The sequence below is a fragment of the Lactuca saligna genome, chromosome 6 (assembly GCF_052625555.1).
Source record: "Lactuca saligna cultivar CGN05327 chromosome 6, ASM5262555v1, whole genome shotgun sequence".
Lineage (NCBI taxonomy): Eukaryota > Viridiplantae > Streptophyta > Magnoliopsida > Asterales > Asteraceae > Lactuca > Lactuca saligna.
Window position 1 is genome coordinate 41,422,289 of NC_136422.1, and position 16,022 is coordinate 41,438,310.

Here is a 16,022-nt window from a genome sequence, read left to right on the forward strand (position 1 = left end):
ATATGTGCCGATAAAATAATCATTTTATCGATAAAATATAATATTACAATTTTATACCTTCGGTTTACATTGTAGTTTTAGAAAAAACCCTAGATTTTATCAATTTAAATCTTAAACCCTTAAAACTTTATTAATTTTGAAAACTAACAAGTAGAAACATATTAATTATTCATAAAAGTTGTTTAATTAAAATGATCTCATGAATACATTTAAAAAAAAAAGTAATAATGAATATTATTAAATATTAATAGAAAAAAAATAATTTGTTAAATAAGAAATATAAATATGAAACATTAACAAAAATAGAAGGGATAAAAATGAAAATTTGGTTTCAGATTCTTACGATTGATATGTGTGCCGATAAAATGTATTGATATGTGCCGATAAAATGTATTAATATATGTACCGATAAAATAATCATTTTATCGATAAAATATAATATTACAATTTTATACCTTTGGTTTACATTGTAGTTTTAGAAAAGACCCTATATTTTATCAATTTAAATCTTAAACCCTTAAAACTTTATTAATTTTGAAAACTAACAAGTAGAAACATATTAATTATTCATAAAAGTTGTTTAATTAAAATGATCTCATGAATACATTTACAAAAAAAGTAATAATGAATATTATTAAATATTAATAGAAAAATATTAATTTGTTAAATAAGAAATATAAATATGAAACATTAACAAAAATAGAAGGGATAAAAATGAAAATTTGGTTTCAGATTCTTACGATTGATATGTGTGCCGATAAAATGTATTGATATGTGTGCCGATAAAATGTATTAATATGTGTGCCGATAAAATAATCATTTTATCGATAAAATATAATATTACAATTTTATACTTTCGGTTTATATTGTAGTTTTAGAAAAGACCCTAGATTTTATCAATTTAAATCTTAAACCCTTAAAACTTTATTAATCTTGAAAACTAACAAGTAGAAACATATTAATTATTCATAAAAGTTATTTAATTAAAATGATCTCATGAATACATTTACAAAAAAAAGTAATAATGAATATTATTAAATATTAATAGAAAAAAAATTAATTTGTTAAATAAGAAATATAAACTATGAAACATTAACAAAAATAGAAGGGATAAAAATGAAAATTTGGTTACAATTTCTTTCTATATATAGAGGATTGGTATTTCTTATATGGTACATTGAAAGCGACTTACTGAAAGTAATTTTCCTTAAAAGCAAACATATTATATTTGTTAAAAATATAGATTTTATTAAATCACAAGTTGGAAAGAATGGATGGGTGACATATATTATGAGGTATTTGTACTTAACCTTTCTTATTATTATTATTATTATTATTATTATTATTATTATTATTATTATTATATATGTTTTTCTCTTTGTTATGTTTAGAGAGATGATATTCATCCAATGGAGACAAATGAAGTAGATGAAAATAATAGCTTCAATGAAAGTAATTATTTTTTCGACGACACATCACCATTCGAAACGGATATTCATCCAATGGACACAAATGAAACAGATGAAAATGAAAGTTTGAACGAAAGTCGTTATTTCTTCGATGACACATCACCCTTCAAAACAAATAAGGTATAAATTCATTAGTATGTTGTTACTGTAATGTAAGCATCAAGTGGATTTGTCTGCTATTGATAATAATACAATTGTCAGGTATTCAATTCTCGTCAAGAATTGATGGATTGGGTGCAAAATATGGTAAATACTTTAGGTTATGTCATCGTCATAAAAAATTCTAAACGTAACTTTAATGTTGTATTTCAATGTGACCGTGGAGGTACATACAAAAGTACACAAATCTCCAAAAAAAAAAAAAAAAAAAAAAAAAAAAAAAAAAAAAACAGGGGCAAAAAAAAATTAATTGTCCATTTAGCCTACAGGGTAAATATTCGTCAGTAGATAATAATTCTTGGAAGATAAAAATGATATGTGAATTTCATAACCATGAGTCGTCATTATATTTAGAAGGTCATCCTTATCCACGACGACTAACTGAATATGAATGTTGAATAGTGGAAGATTTGTTGAAAAAAAATGTCAAACCAAAAGATATATTATCTGCACTAAAAAACCTAAATCCAAAAAATGTATCTACTCTCAAAACTATCTACAATGCAGACGAAAAACTTCAACGTAGGGAGAGAGAAGGTAAAACTCAAATGCAAGGTGTTATGGAATTTATAGATCAAAATGGATATGTTTATTATAGTCGTGCAAATGTTTTGACAAATAAGTTAGAAGATTTATTCTTTGCTCATCCAAGATCATTAGAAATATGGCGTGCATTTCCAATGGATGCAACATATAAGACAAACAAGTACGGGATGCTTCTATTGGAGATTGTTGGTGTAACTCCAACAAATATGACATTTTTCATTGCATTTGTGTACATGCATGAAGAAAAACAGTCCAACTATGTTTGGGCTTTAGACTGTCTAAAATCGGTAATGGAAGGATGTATGTTGCCACGTGTTATTGTGACTGATAGAGAAATGGCTCTCATGAATGCATACACTATTATATTTCCAGATGCTAAAGGATTACTTTGCAGATGGCATATAAATAACAATATCATGAAGAAATGCAAATCATGTTGGGATGTTCTTTATACGTCATGGACGAGGTTGATTAACTCTGAAACAAAGGAAGCACACAACAAGAATTTGGCACAAGTTGAAAAAACTACGAACAATTATCCAGGTATTTTTAAATATACATTATAATATGTTATAAATCATTACATCAACTGAAATTTTTTATGCATTTTCTTATCTAAACAAAACATGGTTGACACCACACAAAAAAAAGTTTGTGTCTGCATGGACCGATAAGTTTCTTAACTTTGGCAATCACACAACTAACAGAGCTGAAAGTCAACATGCCAAGTTAAAAAGATATGTCGAAACATCACGATCAGATATCGCCAAATCATTGAAGCGTATTGCTGATGTTGTTGAGTCACAATACACAGGTATAAAAGCGAGTCTTGCGCATAACAAAATTTTCATTGTACATCGGTACTACGAAATACCACATCTAAAACCATTGTGTCGTTTCGTTTCAATTTATGCACTTGATATCATTTTCAAAGAATATGAGTGGTCCAAAGAATTTGGATTTGTTTATGAAAATTGTGGATGTCAAGTACGTACAAGTTATGGGCTGCCATGTGCGCATGAACAAGCTATATTTGTTAAAAAAGGTCATTGTGTACCGCTTCATTCAGTAGATAAGTTTTGGAAGAAACTTGATTTATTAGAATGCAAATCGTTAGAAGATGATAATTTGGGTTGTGCAGTTGAGATAAATATGTTTAATGCTCATTACGAAAAGCAATCAAGACCTGTTAAGGTAAGTTTAGCAAGGAAGTTACTAAACTTAATCACGCCGTCAACAACTTCAGTTTCTGAACCTGCTACTCACAAAAATACTCGTGGGCGCCCCTCCTTAAAGAAGAAACTTTTCAAGAAAACCCATATCGATTTAAACCACGACCCACCAACTCAACATCCACCACCTCAAGATCAACCGACTCAAGCGCCACCAACTCAATATCCGTCTCGACGTAGCATTTCTACTTATACGCCTGATTATATGCGGTCTAATTTGTTTGATCTAAACCAGGAGCCGGATAGGCACAGTACGTACTCGTTCCGAGAACCTCCAATGTTCAACTCAACTTTTAATCAGAAACAATCGATGCATAGCTCGTACTTCAACCAAGAACAAGTAATGTATAATTCAGATCCACTTATGAATGAAATTCCGTATGAATTTCATTCATATGTCACAAACATACAAAACGTGAGGGGAGATGGAAATTGTGGATTTCGTGCAATAGCTGCGTGTCTCGGTTATAGTGAAGATAATTGGCATCAAATCCGCTTAGATTTACAGAATGAGTTGTTAGCAGACCCAGTTGAGTACGCACAGATTTTTTATTACAATTTAAACACCATACATCACTCATTGAATTTCAATGGATCACATTTCGCACCAACAGATCGTTGGTTGATTATGTCGGTCACTAGCTTTCTCATTGCTAACAAGTATAATGTAATAGTTATTTTTCTAAGCAAAGATAGTCCATCAACATGTTTTCCACTATGGCTTGGTCCCCAAGACATCTCAACTCATAGAGTTGTTGTTATTGCTCTTGGTAGAGGTGATCATTATGTGAAGGTTGATTTACATGGAGCATATCCAATGCCTACTATTTTACCACTTTGGCGTCACAACAGATCATCACGGTCTGCTAGATGGGAAACTGTTTATGCTGCTCGCTTGAATTCCTACATTTCTCCATTTGCAACACACAATAATTGTAATAATTCTACAGTTATAATATCTGATAATTAATAAAATCAAATTTATGTTATGTTATTTATAGTTATAACATTTCTCCATTTGCACTGACGCATTCCCATCAAATTCTATATTTTACATTTTTGACAATTAATATCTTCAAATGGTTAAATTTAGTAACGGACATATATCAGTCAATCAATCATTCATGTATTTAGAAATTGATTCGTGTATTTAGAAATACCCTATTTTTATTCAACACCCCACAACTTATAATAATAATCTATATTAATCATAGGGGATGATCATACTTTATCATCATTTTTTTATTTTAATACATACATACATATATATATATATATATATATATATATATATATATATATATATATATATATATATAACATTTTTTATTTGGTGTTGAACCCTTTAAAATTCTCAATCATTAAAAAGAGAATGTTGAAAATAATAATAATAATTACCATGTGTTTTATTATATATATATATATATATATATATATATATATATATATATATATATATATATATATATATATATATATATATATATATATAATAAGTTTAGTTAATAAAACAAATTAATAAACAAAACAGTAAAATAAAAACTATAAAGTGGAAAGTAGATTTTGTTACTTTAATAGAAAATAAGAGGTATTAAATGAAAAGTGATAAAATATATTAAAAACGAAATTGGACATCAATGATCTCCTGACAAATGAAGTGACGTTCGTGTATATAGAGTTTTTTTCGTGCATTTAGAATAACCCTTCTATTATAAAGAAGACGACCCTCTCTTTCATTTGTAATTTGCACAATGTGGGATCAAGAAACACTTTTCTTTGCAATTTTTTTGTCCGGGGGATGGAGGAAGTTAAGTATTCCACTTACCATGTTTGTCATAAAGATTTTGATGAATCTGACAAGTGGGGCGATCAATGGGAATGAAGAATAAGTGATTACATTGAGAGAGAAGATGGAGATTGAGAAGCCAAAGTCGAGACAGAAGAAGGAGAATAATGTCAAGAATAGAGCTCTTGGTATTTGATGGAGAGATAGGTGTTTGTAATGATGGTATTAAGCTGAGTAGAACAAAGAATGGGATTTGATTTGAAGGCACCTGAGAAAATTTCTTCTCAGGTGAGCTTGAAGCATATGGGAAGATTGTCGATGATTTGAAGGCCAATGAGAAAAGAGAATGTAAGCACATGTTCACACAATGAATCCCTAAATCATCCATTAGACATAATATTTTTTATTTTTATTTTTTTTTCAAAACCTGTTATCTTAAAACTCATGAAATAGGCATATTACAAATGAATAATACATATGTATTCCACCAAATACAACAATTTTATGTCTGTTTGAAATCTGATTGAGCGCTTACTTAAACTTAAGCAAAAAAAAAAAAACACATATTCATAATTTGATTTCCGAAGTCAAATAATAAAATGACTAGTGATAACTAAAAGAATATTTTGTAGGAAGGAGCCTCGGGTTGATGAATCCACATATACAACCAAAACCAATAATGTAATTTCCAATTTCCAGTTATCAAACAACTGCCGACACTGCTTCAATTGCACTCCCCAAAGGCCAAGCAGCTTCCACCAATGAATTTTGGTACTCGACCTTTTTCACCAGTGTTATCTCTTGCCATGGATCCAAATCTGTCCAACAATTAGATTGAATTTCATTCGTTAATTTACATTTATAAAAAGAGTGACTTACTTACCAAAACCATTCACAAGTAGGGTATACTGATACACAAGATCCATGCATAAATAGGGTAAATTAGATGGTTCCACATGAGGATATGTGGATTTCCCATCCTCGAATGTTGTTTCACATGCCCTCTTAGCCGCCTCCTCAAAGTCGGCTGGTCTTACTTTCGCAACCGGTTTACTTGCGTCCACAAAACCAGCCTACATTTTAACAGATCATTTAGTAAATTACATTTTTGTTCCTTGAATTTAGCTTATTTTTGTAATTTTCGTCCCAAAAATTTTTTGCTTGCAATTTTGGGATCCTATTTCAGGTTCTGTTAACATATTTACTCTCTGTTCCAAAAAAAGTAACAATTTTTGGTCCATGAAATTATAAGCTCATTTTTGCAATTTTGATCCCAAAAAGTTTTTGCTTGCAATTTCAGTCCTTATTTTAGGTTATTGTAACATATTTGGTCTCTGTTCCAAATAAATGACTATTTTGGGTCCCTACGTATAACTAGCTCTTGTAATTTTGGTCTCAAAAAGTTAGTCTACAGTTCTGGTCCTTATTTGAGGCTCTTGTAAGATATTTGATCTCTGTTCCAAACATATTTAATATTTTTGGTCCCTGAGTATAGCTGAGTTTTGCAATTTTTATCCTTACTTCAGATTCGTATGACAAACTTGGTCCTTGTTCCATAAAAAATTACTATTTTTGGTCCTTGAGTATAGCTGATTTTTTAAATCTTGGTCCTTATTTGAGGTTCTTGTAACATATTCGATCCTTGTTCCATATAAAATAACAATTTTGGTCCTTGAGTATAGCTAATTTTTGCAAAATTGGTACTTATTTTAGGTTCTTGTAACATATTTTCACAATTTCGGTCCCAAAAACGTTACAAAAACCTCAAATAAGGACCAAAACTGAAAGAGAACTTTTTGGGACAAAAGTGAAAAAAATTAAACTATATTCAGGGACCAGAAATGTAACTTAATCTATGAAATTTAATACCTCAGCAGCACGATCAAAAAAGAAAGAAGCCACAAAAAGGTTTTTTTGACCATCACCACCACCACCATTCCAAACACCATTAAAAGTGCATTTCATGTGAGTGCAAGTTGAATCATTGCTTTTAAGAGCTTTTAATGCTTCTTCCCTGCATTTGTTCATGTTTGAACCAGATGAAGCTGATGAAACCTTGTATTCAGTTCCCGCATATGAGTAAGCCCCTAAAATAACAAAATGAATAAAAGTTATGCATAAAAAAAAAACCAAGGTAAAGCAACTTGTCTGTTTAATATGATGGAATGGAATCACAAAGGAACAGAATGGATCATTCCATTCCATTCCATTCCCTCTTTGATTACTTCATAACAAACAGTAACAAAGGATATTGACATCAACATACCATTATATCCAGCCAATATGCATGGATTTTCAGAATCTTTATTCACTCCAAGAATCTCAGCTCGAGCAGCTAATAATCCATACTTCAAGTAACTGTAGGATGATATAAGAAAATTAAGTAAAAACTATCTCTCTGTGTGTGTTTGTGTGGAAAAAGGGATGAATTAAACCTGTGAACATAAAGGTAATATTTGGTTCCCATGAGAAACATTTCTTTTACATATTTATCCTCTCCATTTGATATTCTTGGAGCCTTTGCAGCATCTTCCTCTGAAATAGCATATGCCATTTGTACTGATCCACCACCAAGATCAACCACCCCAACAGTGTGTGAATATTTCTGACCTAATCTTTTTAATAGATAATTTATAGTCACCTGTAGGTATGATTATGAATGCATGATCAAACATCATTTGGGATTACATTAGTCATCCATTTGAGAGGATGTAAAAAATATAAAAAAGTAAGTAGCTTACCCATTGATAAGCACCTTCTTGAGTTCCATCAAGAACAGTTACCCAATCATCACTGGACTTTAGGTTGCTCTTAACTTTCAGAAAATCCTTCACCTATATGGACATAAATTCTAATAGAGATTAATATGATATAAGAATCATCTGGAATGAGGAAATTTTAAAAGGGGATAGAAGAGTAATATTTACAGATTGTAAAATTCTTTCAGATGCATCAACTCCCAACTGTCTCAGACCTGCAGTTGCCTACATAGAGATGTATGTATTGGGTATATAAGCATATAGATTTTACAAAATACAAAAGTATTCCTAGAGAAATGCAAACCACTAACCCCAACTTTGACTGGTGTATTTTGGCGCTTATTAGCGGGAACAGCAACTTCTGCTTTCTGTAAAAGAGGCAGAAGGGAATCTGCAGCTGCTTTAGGATCGCTTGCAAATGCACTCAGACCTGGTTTCAGCTACATTATGAAAGTATCAATCGAAATCTTAGTACACTTCTTACAGCAGGAGAATGTCAATAACAACTGAAAGCAAACTTTTATCTCTTTCTCAAGGCTATAGAAAATTGGCTTAAAAGAGAGTAAAGCATGTTTCTTTTCAGATTAACAGTACTTTTATTGTAACTAGTACAAGATAGAGACTAAGACACAGGGATTAACAGTACTTTTAAAATAACTTACTCTAACTGCAGGATGCCAAATACTACATGCACTAAAAAAGAAGCAGGTGGAAACAACTACTTTAGATTCTTTACACATTATCTATATTTGCTCATTGGCACAATAGTATCTATTTCAATTTCTAAACGAAACTACAGTATACTTATTGATACTAACTGCATATATCTGTTGATGAATCTATAGCAATTGCGAACCAAAGTAATAGATTATACAATGAGATTATGCATAGAGGTCAAAGAAATTGACCCTTGAAGTACCTGCTCAAAAAGCTCAAGTTCTTTGCCAATGTGTACAAGATCCAAATTCTTATCAAAACAGAAGACATGAACTCTACTCCCCGAACTGCCGGCATCAAAAATCACGGCGTATCTAGTCGATGACGGATCCGTTTGTAGCACGTAATTTGGCGAAAACTTGCGGTTTGCAGGCAAAACACCATCACTGGGAGTGCGCGCAGCAGGCATCAGAAATAAAACGAATGAGATGAGGAGGAGAGGTATCGAAATGACCAAAATGGCCCCGCGGTAGCGATGAACTTTGTCGGAGAGGGACTCATTGTACTGCGGTTGACGGCTGCGTTTTAGCATTTTGTCAAGTTGATCCGCCAACGGTGGCGTGGAAAAGACCTGACCTTCAAGGAGCTCAGCGGCCGAAGGAGATCGATACCGGATCTGGCCGTTTCCGGCTGCGGCTGCTGAAGGAGGCTTCAAAGACTGATGAGAATTCTCCTGTGAGGACTCCAGTTCTTCTCAATTTGAAATATACAAGCTTTTACGATTTAAATTACCGGATCAATCGATCGAATCTCAGATCGACCAATTCACTCAATGAAGTCGCAATCACAAAAGAAAACGAGAGCAAATCGAATTTACAACTACATGAAATCAAAGATTGATCGGAGAAGAACAATGCCGTCGTGCTTCTCTCTCTAGAAAGCTTTTTTCCGATCCCAGATTTGGTCGAGCAGTATTTTGGGCGTGTTAACTATGGAGTATTTTAAGTTCAGCAAAGGCACCGAAGCCTTTACGTAATTAGGACAAAATGCACACTTTGATTAATTATAAAGTTTTAAAATTAAGTTAATTGTATTATTTTATTTTTATTTTAATTATTAGTATTATATAAAATGTAAATGACAATTATTTCATGTCAAGTTTTTTTTTATATATTTTTAGATCTCATAACTGTTTATACTTTGAAACTATATCAAAATGTATTTATTTTGTATTATTGTATGAATATAAAATCAATATGTATTTATATACATACTTTTGGTAAAGCATTCAAACTTCTATCATATGAAAGTTTGGTAAAAATTCATCTTTTTAGCTTACATGTGATTTTGGTACCAAACTAAGGGTTTGACCATGTTAGGAGACTTGAATCCTGATTTAACTCGTTTGGTAACTATTTTATTTTTTTATGTTTTTAAAAAAATTAACAATAATCATAAGATACTATTTAATTTTAGGGGGATTCACTGGGAGAGTAAACCATATGTTTTACCTTAGTTTTAAGTAGAAGACGGGAACAACATGTATCAGTCATTTACAAAAACTATAATGTTAGAACTTTTTTGAATAGTAATTTTTATAATAAGGGCAACATGATTCATGATATGATATGTAAACACAATTACCTTATTGAAAAATGTTCCATTTGTATTTATAAATGATGGTTATTGTAAATCTATTATAATTGTGACGTGTTAAAATATTTTTTACGCCATCTTCATCTCAAGTTTTTTTAATAAATGAAACGGATGGGAAGAAAAGGAAGGTGTTCTAAGGAAAGTGAAGGAATGGAACATCATATCCTTCATGTACAAAGACTATAACGTTAGAACTTTTTTGGAAGGTAATTTTTATAATAGGGGTATCATGATATGATATGTAAACACAATTTCCATACATGTGTATTTACAAATGATGGTTATGGTAAATCTATTATAATTCTGAAATGTTAAGATAACTTTTTTATGCCCTCTTCTTGAGAGTTTTTTAAGGAATAAAATGGAGGGGAAAGAAATGTGGCATGCTCGGCGAACACCAGGCCCTCGGCATGCCGAGCTCGGTTCGGCAACTCAGCATATATCTACCCACGAGATAGAAACACTTTTGAATTGAAAGTTTCAATATTGGTCCCTGAAAATTCTTTTTTGCTACACCTTTTTACCCCAAACTTAAAATGAAAAATACTATATTTATCCTTTAGCTTTATAAAAATTGACATTTAGATTTATTCTCTTTCATTTAATGTTTTTTTATTAATTTGTAACATCCCATAAATCTCAACAAAATTAAAACAAAATTAAACTTTTTAAAAGCAACTCATTTATTAACAAAAGTGGTTACAAAAACATTGTTTTTCAGAACATGATTAAAATCAGAGTCTCTTAATATTCAATCTGTTGTAAAACCAATGATGTGTACGGCCACGTCTTCGCCTTGCCATGAATAATCTGAAGAACCTTAAACCATAAACAAAATTGTAAGCACAAAGCTTAGCGAGTTTTTCCAAAATACCACCACACACAAACAGACAACATATACAACAGGCATGCTCAGATACTCATGTGCGGTCCAATCAACCTCGAGCTGAAATACCAGGCATGTCTACGATGGGCCCAGTCATCCCCAAGATGGAATACCCTTGTATCATAAGTTGTTTGGTCCAATCAACCATCGGGTTGGAATACCAAACATGTTTGGTCCATTCAACCATCGGGTTGGAATACCCAGGCATGTTGACTGACGCACAAAGCAGTCCAGTCTCACCACAATCTGCACTATCATATCGAGTCCAATCAACCATCGGGTTAGAATACCCTAGGCCCAATCAACCCTCAGGTTGGAATGCCAATAGACAATGGTTCCAATCATCCTCGGGATGGAATACCCTCAAGCCCTCAGTACGAGTCAGGCATACATGCCCTTTTTAGCCCTCAGCTCGTATCTGGAATGCTCATGAGCCCTCAGTATGAGTCTGGCATGCACTCCTTGGCCTTCAACTTATATCTTGTATGCTCCATGGTTTGTTGGCTACAATACAGAGCAGTACAACCTCAACCCAACCCACAAAATGTCGACATATAACAGATAAACATATATACAGTCTACAGGAAGACAGGAGGATCTACAAATCACTAGACATAACATCATCCTATAAACCAGGATACCGATTTAACAGATCACTACTGAACAATAGCAAGCATAACAGGATATCGAATCCAAATGGTCGGCCTTGATGCCTTCGACCCGTAAGTATAGTAAGGAAAACTCACCTCTCATTGTCAAATCATATAGACAATCCATGGCTGCTGGCTGACAAATTCCTGAACTGTCAATAGCAAGGCAACACCCCATCAACAGCTGATCCAACGAATAATCTCTAACTGCATATCCGCTAAAATCCACACGCTATCAAATATCACAATGACAATCCATCAACATCTAGTCTCTGACTCACACTATGAGTCCAAAGTAGGATAAAAGACCTTTTTACCCTTCCACAAGCTTGGCCTAAGGCCAAGGCCCAAACTAGATTACAAAGTGCCTAAAATCCAAAATAAACATCTAAGGCCCAAATACAGCCCAATTTTCCAAATTGGACCTAATTCCGTTTGTGGGCCTTCACCCTAGAAAGTCCAACATGACAGAAGCCCAAACCAAAAAAAATCCAAATGTCCCAACATGACCCAAGACAATACGAGCCCAAAACGAAGAGGCCCAATACTGTCGCCTATGTTGGGCGTACTCCGAAGGTAGGCTCATCGTACACGAGGCTGCGCAGAATCCACCATCGGGGTAGTTGGTTGGATACGCGGGGCATACCCTCGCAAATCTTGTTTTCTTCTATCAAATGAACCATAAAGGCATGAACTTTATACCTTTAGATGATGGAGAAAAGAGCCATACTTCCAGATCTAATATTTGCTTCAAGCTTCCAAGCTTCTTAATGCGCCTTTCCTTCCTCTAAAACACCAAGAACTCACTTTAGGGCTCAAAATCACACTCAAGAGGGGTTAGGGTTTTGTAAGAACGACACTAAGGCTTTGGAGGCATAAAAGGCGGGGATAAATGACCATAAGGATGATTAAATACCCCTCAAACCCTAAAACTTAGGGTTTCTTTCAGACATGAGTACGCTTAGCGTACCACTCCTCCCAAAATTACAATCCTGCCACTAGGGCTTCTTGCGACTACTTCTTTCCAAAACAAGGACCAAAATGACATACTTTAAAACCAAGAGATGAATTTGAAAATACTTGAAAACCGGGGTGTGACATAATTTAAATACATCCCTTCTATTTAAGTTTATTATTATTATATCCCAAAAGTATAAATTAATTATTATAATACTCTTTAGTTTTAAAATAACCTATTTAAATTAATTATTTTTAATATAATTAACTTACAAAAAATTAAAAAAAGAAAGAATGACAAGCGTTGCAACCCACGCCTTCTAAATAACAATCGTATCAAGCAGTGTGGTAAGTATGATGTGGTGCTGATGTGGACCGTGACAAGTGTGTCACCACACCCACCACCCTTATAGAATAAGGGTTTCTTTCCCTTTATTTTCTGCATATGTTATTTTTTTTCTTCTCTCTCCTCCTTAAAAAAATCAAGAACATTTATTTCCTCCCATTTTCTTCTTTGAAAACTCGAGAACATGGCGTGTTGCAAAAAAGAAAACAATATTCCCAAATCGAATATTAATAAAAAATTATAACATTAAGTAAATTATGACCATAGTTGAATTCGCAATTTTCAACTTAATTTTTGCAATTTTTGTCGTTATTTGGAATTTATGTAACATTTTTGTTCCCCCTTTTTAAGAAACTGACTATTTTTTGGACCAAAATTAGCTATACTCAATAAAAGTGGTCATTCAAAACACCAAAAATTACACCTAATACAAAGACCAAAATTGTAATCAAAAACATTTTGAGACTAAAATTACAAATATCAGTTATACCATTAAAGGTGTAACTTCATTTTATTTATGTTAAAAGAAGTAAAAGTAAAAAATATGTGTTATCAAACTAGATTTTGATGTATCATACATGGAAGTCATAAATTTTGCGGACATGGATAATTTGACATTTCCGGTGAAATTGCTATCAAAATTTGATTTTTATTTATTTATTTATTTTTATTTATTTGTTTTGTATTTTAAGCACATATTAAAATCTTTATATATGCATCTAAAGCCAAATGTATCATGGTTGTGTTTCTCCAAAAGGGTAACAAACATAAACACATGACAAAAAAAAAGTGTCAACTGTTATATAAATTACATTAAGTAAAGCATTTATCAATTTCACAAGTACGTTTCTTGTTCCATGATATGGTACTAGGGGTACCCATGGTACAAATGCTACTTCAGTCCGACTTCATGCAACTTTTTGCTTTGAAGGTGGTGGAAAGATGTAACGGAAAATCCACCCTGCCGATATTGCCCCTATGAACGGAGAAACCCAATAAACAATAAAATGTTTTCGTGTATTGTAATGGTTGTTTACATATGCCCATCCAAACGCCTGTAGAAACACAACAAATGAAGAAAACTTATGGCTTCACACGTTTACATTAGTTTATAAGTTAACTTGTTTATTTTTTGAGTTTTCCTAAGTTAAATAGATTAAAAATGTTAGTTTTTTTAAATGTCAAAACTATAGCAAAATAAAGAAACAATGTCCCAAATATTCTTTTTGTGATATTGATCGTTTGAAATAAAAATAACCTTTTAAAAAAAAAAAAAAAAGGAAAGAATGAATTTGTGAAACTTACATTGGCAGGATTTAGTGAAGGACCTGTGTAGCTTCTACCAAAAGCAGCGAGTATCACGATAGAAGCAGAAAGCAACCAGTTTTTCAAAAGCCAGCTCTTAGGGCCACGAAGGATAATGTAGAGAACAAGAATGGAGCTCATGAATGTCAACATCCCTTCAACAATGGCGCCTGTATGAATATCAACTTTCAGATAAGGTCCTCCAAGCATGTGTTTGTACTCCAATGGCATGCATCTTACAATCGCCAACGCACCACCAACTCCACCAACAGCCTACCAACAATCGCCAAAACATTTCAAGATCATGCAGATTTGGAAGAAAAAGTTTCAACAATGGTGAATGATCGATGCTGACTGAATACAAGTTCGGTTGATTGATTACCTGAGCAGGAAAACGAACTGCGGCGGAGATAAGAGTGTCACCACCGTGGCCGACGGCGTAAAAGGCGGCAGTACCAGTAGGATTAAAACTAGCGCCACCTAACGCAGTTCCAATTATACCGAAAATAAACAAGAGGATGAAGACGAGTGAGATTGTGATCAACAGTTTAGCTATTCCTTGAACGCCGATAGCTTTGGCAATAATGGAAGTTCCGGCGCTAAGGCAGGAAGCACAGAATACCCACATGAAAGTCAACACACCATCGCCGACAGCCACCTTGACTAACCCCATATCTCCTCCTCCGTTTAACTACAGAGTCCGTTTCCCGATTCACCGGAAAAGTTGCAGAAAGGAGTGGAGTTGGGTTTGGAATTCCATGAGAGAGATGCACTTATATAGTTATATTATTTCCACACTTTGGAAGTGGACAATACGAGGGGTGTGAAATGATATTTATTGTAAATATTGGTGATGATGATGATGAGTGTGATCGAACAACCCAACCATGGATTAATTTGGAAGTTTGGTAGAGTTAAGTTGAGGTAAAAGTTATAGGAGTTGATCATGATGCCAATGATATGAGAATATTATGAGAGAGAAATATTTTTGCTATGATTCAAATTACTGTTTTTGTTAAAATAGAAAAATTACGATAGAATATGCTAAAAGTAAGTTGTGATGCATTGTTGACATTGGAAACGACTTAATTGGATAGCACATTCCGTTTGATGCATGTTTAGTAGTTGATACTTTATGTACAAGTTTTGATTGGATAAACTGTAGTTGTAGCCTTGTAAGTAGCCACATGCTATTAAACAAAGGAGTATCCCCGATCTAGTGGGTGTTGAAAGTGATTTTCAACTTTCTCGAGTAGGATTTCTCGAATTGTTTAATAACCAAGGGCACTATACCTCATAAAATTTTTCATTTTTTATAATTTGTTCTAAGATTTAACTAAAAGTTAACCAAAAGACCGAAATAGTAATCATGTTCATTTTCCGAAATAGTTTGCCATAGCCAGAGAAATGGGCCAAAAGGCTATGAAATGGGCCTATTTAAACCCCCAAAAAAATGAACATTTTCTATCTTTTATTTTCAGTCTCGTTAAAATAGCCAAAGATAATTACAATAGGCCAATAGAAATAAGTTTATTTATGATTTATTCTCATATAATACATACATTAACAATTACTCAACAAATAATAGGAAAACAGATTTTATTTTTTTTCTCT

General features: G+C 32.9%; 3 protein-coding genes across 3 annotated transcripts; 1 reads left to right on the forward strand and 2 right to left on the reverse strand.

The window, feature by feature from the left end:
• The first annotated feature begins 1,274 nt into the window (after positions 1-1,274).
• LOC145002479 (uncharacterized) lies at positions 1,275-4,376 on the forward strand. The gene is made up of 6 exons (XM_078961741.1): positions 1,275-1,295; positions 1,392-1,589; positions 1,671-1,794; positions 2,031-2,717; positions 2,935-2,988; positions 3,109-4,376. The coding sequence occupies exons 1-6, from the start codon at positions 1,275-1,277 to the stop codon at positions 4,374-4,376; spliced, it is 2,352 nt and encodes a 783-aa protein (XP_078817867.1).
• A 1,272-nt stretch (positions 4,377-5,648) lies between these two features.
• LOC145000511 (apyrase 2-like) lies at positions 5,649-9,626 on the reverse strand. The gene is made up of 9 exons (XM_078959750.1): positions 8,871-9,626; positions 8,263-8,391; positions 8,120-8,176; positions 7,934-8,026; positions 7,628-7,833; positions 7,459-7,550; positions 7,062-7,279; positions 6,076-6,265; positions 5,649-6,010 (listed from the first exon to the last, which is right to left on the reverse strand). The coding sequence occupies exons 1-9, from the start codon at positions 9,198-9,200 to the stop codon at positions 5,895-5,897; spliced, it is 1,431 nt and encodes a 476-aa protein (XP_078815876.1). The 5' UTR covers positions 9,201-9,626; the 3' UTR covers positions 5,649-5,894.
• Positions 9,627-13,879: 4,253 nt separating this feature from the next.
• Positions 13,880-15,210, reverse strand: LOC144999595 (aquaporin SIP1-1-like). Its single transcript, XM_078958724.1, has 3 exons — positions 14,791-15,210; positions 14,409-14,681; positions 13,880-14,158 (listed from the first exon to the last, which is right to left on the reverse strand). The coding sequence occupies exons 1-3, from the start codon at positions 15,079-15,081 to the stop codon at positions 14,012-14,014; spliced, it is 711 nt and encodes a 236-aa protein (XP_078814850.1). The 5' UTR covers positions 15,082-15,210; the 3' UTR covers positions 13,880-14,011.
• Positions 15,211-16,022: the final 812 nt, after the last annotated feature.